The sequence below is a fragment of the Castor canadensis genome, chromosome 2, assembly GCF_047511655.1.
Source record: "Castor canadensis chromosome 2, mCasCan1.hap1v2, whole genome shotgun sequence".
NCBI lineage: Eukaryota > Metazoa > Chordata > Mammalia > Rodentia > Castoridae > Castor > Castor canadensis.
In genome coordinates, this window is record NC_133387.1 from 167719615 (window position 1) to 167727760 (window position 8146).

General features: G+C 43.7%; 1 protein-coding gene across 2 annotated transcripts in view; it reads right to left on the reverse strand.

The window, feature by feature from the left end:
- Positions 1–7748, reverse strand: part of Barx2 (BARX homeobox 2) — a 71203-nt gene extending 63455 nt beyond the window's left edge. Inside the window, exon 1 of one of the 2 annotated variants that reach the window (XM_074066343.1) lies at positions 7177–7748. In XM_074066343.1, coding sequence (XP_073922444.1) covers positions 7177–7363 — 187 coding nt within the window. In that variant the 5' untranslated portion in view covers positions 7364–7748. The remainder of the gene's footprint in view (positions 1–7176) is intronic. The other variant, XM_074066344.1, reaches the window with a different exon arrangement.
- Between the last annotated feature and the right edge of the window lie 398 nt (positions 7749–8146).

Here is an 8146-nt window from a genome sequence, read left to right on the forward strand (position 1 = left end):
ACACTGGGAGAGACCTGCTATGTTCAGGTATTTCCTGGGAAGGAAATACAACCAGGCCTTCATAAAATTCCACCAGACCCAAGACACTCCATTACCCCACCTGTCCTCAGTGATCTTTCCATATGAAAAGTGAAAGGACAATCGCATCACTTCTCAAAGCCCTAAGCTGTGCTTTTAAAATAAAGATCAAAAGTGCCCTGACATCACCAAGGTGGCAGTCCACTCAGTCGGTGGACACTGTGAAAGATTTACATCTCCCCCAAATCCAGAAGAACACGGTCCTGAGACACATCAGCACGCTGCAGAGAGGCAATGAAAAGAGTCCATGAGCGTCTGCTTGGACTCATGACGTCTTTAGTTTGCTGAGATTCTTCCAGATTGGCTTCTCTCCCCTCACATCCTGACCTTTCCTTGTGCTGGTCTTTGGGACCTCAGCCAGTGGAGTCAGGAAGCAGAAGTAGCTGCCTTCCAGGCCTATCAAGTAGTCCTGACATCAGCTCCTGCTGGAGATTGGCAGGGGCCCCTCTCAGATGTATCTGTACATCATTTAAAGTTCACAGTTATCTTCCCCGTGTTCGGTTTCAACTGGCACTACAGACACCAGCAGCTTTCAGAGTCTCTCTCTCCAACTCTGCAGAACAACTGCACATCAGACTCAACTCTACCCAAATAGAATTAGATCGTCTTTGGAATCTTTGTAGGTGCACGGCTTTCTTCCTCACATGGGTGCCAAGTTTCCACTTGCAAGAAGTTAAATTGCTGTATAAAAATGCCCTCTCGATGATGAGTAATTAGACACGGTAATGGAAAATTAACTGTGTTTTTATTTAGAGCATTTATTTTAACAAGACTTTTTTCTGTTATTAACCTGCAATAAAAATTAAATTAAATCCTGAGGGTTTACAAAGGTTTTTCTGTTTAAAAGAAAAAAAAAGCAACAAACTCTACCTCTCTTCCCAGAGAGTATTTATTTTGTTAATGTCACCAAGTCTGTACCTGACCTGAACCCCATGATTGATAAATCCTAGTGCTATCCATGTTTACAGAGAGGAAAACACCATTTCAGGTTCTCAGGGAGTTAAAACACAGGCAGGCACTCCCATGGGCTCCACAGGAATTGCCTCAACCTTTCTCTTTTTAATGCTGCTTCTAGGAGGACTGGAGAATTGCCCCTGCAGTAGAGTGACTGCTGACCCTTCTGTGAGCTCCTGAGGAATTTAGCAAGTTCATGGGTAAAAAGGCGGCTGGCTAATCCAGTTGACTCCAACTCTAGAGCCAGGCTAGAAACACCAACTCTGAAAGACTGGAGTATCAAACAGCATTCCCCAAAAGAGGATGGGAACAAAGCTTAAATGCACCTGCCCCACCCAAATCCTCCCAGTCCTCCAACCATATTTCAGTTAAGGACTGGTCAACAAGCTTAGCCATGGAACACACAGACACCACCCCAGGGCAGGTCAAGCAACAAGTATGGCAGGGCGGGCTCCACAAACCCACAAAAGGCCATGAGCCTCACACATATGAGAGAGCTGCAACTGTTTGACCTACCTCACTTTTCATCTCTCTTCCTCCTCCTGCCTGGCCTCCAAACAAAGAGCAAGTAACACCTCAAAATACTGTTGAGCTAACATTTAGTCAGTCCTCCCCAGTGAAGGCAAAATCCTGGGCAGCACCCAGGCTCCAGGAGTCTCCCCTTAAAGGACCCCAGCACACCTGGAAGCAGAATCAGTGTTAGCCCTTTACTATCTGTGGATAAGAATTTCTGAGCAGCCTCTGTTCTGCCTGTACCAGAAGAACACTGTACTACCACACTGAATCCCAGTGGTCTCAAGAACACCAAAGAAACCTGCTCTCTCTCTTTTTCCCTGTTCCCTTCTTTTATCCTTTTAATCTTTCTTTACAATTTAAAAATTTTGCTCAACCCTCACTGCTTCAAATTTGGCTGGGATACATTTGACTAAAGTCTTCATTTTAATTCCTGGGAAATGCTAAAACCAACAACTTTATACTGTCCACACTTGCAACACAAATTCAGTCTTCCCTCCAGAAGAATAACCTGCATATCTGTATGAAATCAGCCTCAGAAAGCAGTTTATAGATACACAGTTTTGTTTGAGTTGTATTTAACAAGGCTAATTTGACAACTTGGACCCTGAAAACACCCTGCAGGAAAAGTTCAGAGAAAATTCCACTTGGAAAGCAATACTATCAGGCTCATAACTGCTTTACACTGTTCCCTTCTCCTGGTCCCAAACTGAAATATACTCTAGAAAACAAAGGAAGGCTTGGTTGCGTTTCTCCAAGCAGTTTACAAGGATTTTTAAAATACCCCACAACTAGTCAAGCTTTATGGTCAGCTTAAAAATAAAGGATTCAATGACAATGTGATCACCAAAACCCATAAATGTTTGTTGAATTTAATTATTCAGCTAAATGATACTGAAGTTTGTGGATATTCAGAGAGGCATTTCAACTTGTGAATTTCTAATCATTTTCCCATTTGCTATTAGAAAAATAAGAGCCAGTGGACACACCACTCATATCTACCCAGGAGTAAAAACCAATTTAACAAAGGGATTGCAAAACTTAGTAATGAGATAATCACTCAGCTCCAGTGGACCCTGGGTAAGTCCTGGATCCTGTGTGCCCCTCCATTTATTTACCCTTACAATGGGAACAGGAGAAGAAGTTATGAGTAATTGTAATAAAAGCCTGTTTGTCTCTGGCAGAAATACAAATATGCATTGATAATGATCATTTTCCCAGACCCTGGTTTATGTTTCTACATTGACATTCCAAGGGCCGACTATCAAGTCCCCAAGATTCTACGGGATTTGACCTCTAACTGAAAGACCAAAGATGGGGCTAAGATTTGGGGACTCAAAGGAACCAACTTCATGAAGCAGTGGTGGGCTCTCTGACTCCCAAAGAAGTCATTCCGCATTGTCTGCACCTCATTTAATTTTTCACTGGAATGACAGACAATCTCTGCGATAAATGCAACCAAGGACACCACCCCAAAGAACTTGTTTCTCTTGGAACCACCAAAGGATAAAATGTTCTCAATGCCACCTCCTAAGATAATCACCCTTTCTCAAATGCCCCTTTTAATTGGCTGGTTGACTGTACCCTGGGTGTGACTGCACAAGTTTATTCTGGGTGTATAACCAAGATAGAAAAATATTGCTGATTTCAGAGAACCCTGACAAGGACAATGGTGTAAAAAGTGGACTGAAACTATATTCAAGCACCAATGTAACCACAGCACTTTGAAAAAAAAAAAAGGATTTTTATTTGGGGAAGAATGACCTCTATGACCTCTTTCAGTGCTAAAGCCTATAGCCAGCCTATAGCTTGGCCGCCTACGATCAACAGACCATTTTGCCAGGGAAGGGGCAAGGAGTCCACCCGTGGATTTTAGTGAAATAACTAAGTCACAGGTTGTGAACTGTTCAAATATCTGCACGAACCTTGTGCAAATGTGTAGATGCAAATGTAGGGGAATTCTAGGTTCTAATACGACCTAGAATTAGTATAAATGACCACAATAAAGTCTAAGTAATGAGTACCACGGGTTTGTGAAGCACAGCCTCATAGAAAAACCCTTACAGCAAATTGTTACACCCTTATTTTTGTGAAGCGAGCTACCCATTTTTCCCAAACACTCCTCAACTTTAGAAACTCTGCCTATTTCTAAAAACTAAACTTAAAAGCGGAGCCTTCCAAAACAATGGTGCCAAGGCCTCTGCAATCTGTCTCCTGAGGATCCAGCTTTGTCAAGTGACTTTTCTCCCAAAAAACATTAACACTACCAGAAAAAGACAACCATGCACCCCAAAGTCAATTAGTATTTATAATATCATAAAGTGCACTTCATTTGGGGTCTCTTAATTACTGTCACCATTCTAATGTTTATGAGGGGTGATTCACAATTTCTGGCAAAATACTTCCATTCTGAATGGGAGTTAAATCTACTAGATTTAAAAATAAGACCAACATGTCATGTGCTAAATTAACTCCAAACATATTCTTCACCAATGGTCTGAATGATAAACTTTTTTTTTAAAAAGGAGGCTTTCTTCAGGAATAGTTTTATTTATTTTGTTTGTTTGCTTTTTGTTAGTACTGGGGTTGGAACTCAGGACCTCTTGCTTGCTAGGCTAGCACTCTTACCACTCAAGCCACTCCATCAGCCCAGGATTAGTTTTTATTTTGAATTCAGCAATAAACTTTAGTTTGGCTTGGAAGGGAAGGGGTCCCTTTCCCAGTGTCTATGAAGGTAACTTCAGAGACCTAACAGGAAACAAGGGATTTCAGAGCCCGTTTTCTGAAACTAAAACTGTTGAGTTTATAATAAGAGCCTGTTAAACAATAATTTTTTGAAGGTGAGTATTCCATGAAGGTTAAAGTGTTTAGCAATAAATTAGTGTCAGATAAGGTTATCTGCCTAATGAAAAAAAATTTCCATTTCTCTGTTTACTTGAATACATCCTCTCTGCCTGAAGGGATCTAGTACCATAAATTGACATTTGACTTGCTAAATCTGAACAACATAGATGATTTAATTACATAGAGGTTTTCTGAATGTTGTCGCTTTCTTTTCATCCCAATTATACGTACTTACTGTACATGCTAGTAACTCTTAATTTTCAATCTTTGTTTTCATTATTTTCCCTGACACAATTCACTTCAGCTTGTAGTCATTTAAACCTTAAGTCTTCAAACAAAAGGATGAAAAGTTCAGTAACTTTAATTCCAACATACGCCTTTCACTTGATTGGAATTTTTGACGCTTCGGTTCTACCAAAAGCACTAAACATTTATTCCTATCTAGCCGAAAAGAAATTTACAGTTTCATTATGGGTGTCAGCAACTTACTGTCGTTATCTTAAATTAATTTTTAAAAGACTGTACTCATCTAATTTAAGATTTTTGGTCCTGAATTTAACTGTTAAAAACAAAATTGCTGTGAAAGTATGGAATCTACAAACTCCCTGAGAAGTCACTAATGGGACTCCCATGATCTAACACATGCAAAGCTTTAGCCGTAACCATAAACCCACTAAAAGCTTACGATCTGAAAGTACGTACTACTGTAGCCAGTTTTTTATTAGTTTAATTCCACCAGCAAATCCTAGTTTCTATATTTTAAGTCTCAACTAGAGCAAAATCACAGCACATTTTGAAAGGAACCATCTTAAAGAAGAAAGCACTGGAAAACAGGGCAAGAAAACCATGACCAACAAACACCTTCTGCCACAAACCATCTACTGAACGCCTAGAAACACAGACTGAGCAAAACTTTAGCCTGCGATATTTCAACTCACTTTTAACACTCACAAAACTCCCCATGAATCATTGTATTTTCCTGTGTTTTATTTCACACACACGATTCAATAAATTGCAGAACTTATTCTGCCTTGACTGACAGGCTGACAATTTTCTGAGCCTATTTATTGCCCTTCTTTGGCATGTTTTATTCTATGATTCAATTTTGTAGCTCCTACAAGCCAGGAAAAGCTTACCTTCAAGTTACAGCAAAGTCACTGAAATTCTGCCTAAACTGAGCTATTCCTAGGTACTGAGGAGCTGTGTTTTGTTCTGGAAACCTCTCTCTTAGGCAATGATTGAGCAGAGTGTGTTGAGATATGTGATTGAAAGAAATCCTCTCTATTTCTTCAAAGGGATTTGAGTTATTGTAGTAAATAGGTTGTTCTCAAAAGATTTCACTTAACTTCTTCCTGCCAACATGTATGCAGCCAATTTGTCAAAGGCACCACACGTAACAGGCACACAAATGGAAAAATATCCACATCAAGGTTATCTATCTTATTTCTAAAATTTATTATTTGTTTCTTATTTCATACATTAACTAGTTTGTAAAATTCAGTATTACAAGGTTTACTATGGGATATCAGGCCTAACTATCCTGCAGACAAATTTTGCTTTTCAAAGGTGTAACTGAATATAGTATTGACTTTATAAACAAATATACGTAGGAACAACTTGATTTTAAAAGAATTTCACTGCATGTATTTATTATATATTTACTGATTGACCTATATGGACTATCAATGGAAGAGAGAAAATTTAGGATCTCAAGCATTACGTGCTAGCAGCTTTTAGCCTGAATGTTCAAAAAAAAAAAAAAACTTTCAAAACCACTACTGCGTGTCACTTCACCTTTGCAATGTTAAGTATAATTTAATTAACTTATTTCATGCCAGCCACACAACAAACATGACCTCAAAGGTTCTTTCGGTTTAGAAGTTCTAAGTGTTTGCCTTTAATGGAAAGCCTGGTCAATAACTTCTTTGATAAAAATTGTTTCAACTGCACAACTGTTTTGTTGTTGTTGCTGTTGTTTTGGCTACACCCACGTTTTCATAGCCTAAATACTAACAATGCCAAGATACTTTGCAAGTTGGAGCTTCTCTTACTGCACTTGGATTGATTTTCTACATGATCTACATAAATCTACTTCTTCAATATATTAAGTTCTAGTTCTTTTTCTTGTTGGTCTTTGCTTTCGTAGAGACAGGAAATGAAGTTTGAGGACTTTTCTTTTTGTTACTATCGTTGGTTTTAATCACTTAAGACAAACGGGGCGCAGCGGGGGTGGGGGAGGCTGCATAAGCTAAGCCTAATTCCCCAGAGGGAGATCAGTTCAAGTTCAGTGAACTCACGATTTTGTGGTGAGCCCTAGGACACTGATTTCCTTGTAAAATTATCAGTGAAGACATGAAGAGGTTAGACAAGCTAACTCAAGGTGAGAAGCAAGACCACCAATCTCAAGTTGAAACCCCCAACCCGACTTCCTGACTTAAGCGCTGAATCAGGTCAAGTGTTTGAACTTTCTGGCTGGAAACCATAGCGGGGCTGGTGCCAGGAAGGAGGAAGCGTTGGCCCCAGAGCAGGACAGGCCGGAGACTGGGGCGGCCCACCCCAAGGGCCTCGCTGCCTTCATTTGATGTCCAGTCCCGCGATCCGCACCTTGCCTGGCCCTTCCTGGCCGGGTTGCAGCCGCCTTTGCGATGCCCACCTGGTGAGTCTAGTCTCGTTGCAAGAAAAGAATCGTTTGGCCCTTTCCACTCGCCCTCTTGTCGGAAAGCAGAGGTGACCGACTAGGGCACGACAGCTACCGCACCCCATTTATCTCCCAGCGGGGCGTCTTACCGGTACAGGAATGCAGGGGCTTGGGTCGCACGACCAGCGACGGGCACACGGAGTACAGGGAAAGTTTCTCAAAGTAGTCGCAGGTCTCCTTGGAGAGGATCTCGTCGATCATGAAAGTCTTGTAGCGCCGCCTGGCTGCTTTGAGCTGGCCGGGCGAGCCCAGTCTCAGCTCGGCGTGGCAGTGCATGGTGAACTAGGGCGAGCGCCCGCCGACCCGAGCGCTGCTGCGAGTGCCCGGCCGGCCGGGACCGCGGGGACTGGCGCGCGGCAGGGGACTGAGCCCCGCTCCTCCGCAGCCGGAGAGGCGGCGGGGCTGGCGAGGCGCGCGGAGGGGAGCGGGCACGGGCGCGCCTACTGCGCGTCTACACCCACCCGCGGATCAGCATCTTTGACTAGCCTTTTTGGGACAACGCAGCTGTCAATCAGCGCGCACTTCCTGCAGGGCCAGGTGCTGAGCGCGAGCCGAGGGGCTACAACACCCACCCCCGCCCCTGCCAGCCGGTGGGACCCGGCGGGCTGTGACCTGCGCGCCTGGGGCTGTGCCGGGCGACTCTCACGCGCCTCCTCCCGCTCGTCAGTGTCTTGCGCTACTCTTCCTGGCTCTCTATTTTAAGACACTCGCTTTGGCTCTACTGCCCCCTCCCCCCCCACCCCGCCGCGACTAGCTTCAGGTGTGTGTCCAGGGGTGAGCGCGCGCGCGTGTGCGCGCCGTGCAGCCAGCGCGCGCCGTCCCCTCCCCGCGGTCCAGGCCTCTGCCCGCAGCTTTTCAGAGCAACGTCCTCAGCGCGCACCTTAAAGCCAGTCCTGCAGCCGCGGGCCAGGTTGAGGACCTGAAATCTGAACGACTGATATGCCCAGGGCTAGACCTCGCCAAGGCTCTCGAGGCTGCGGGCCACAGCGCAGGCGCCTCCCGAGGATCACTGTGTCCTTCTTCCTCCCCGCGTGGGTCATTTCTCCACGATCACGATTT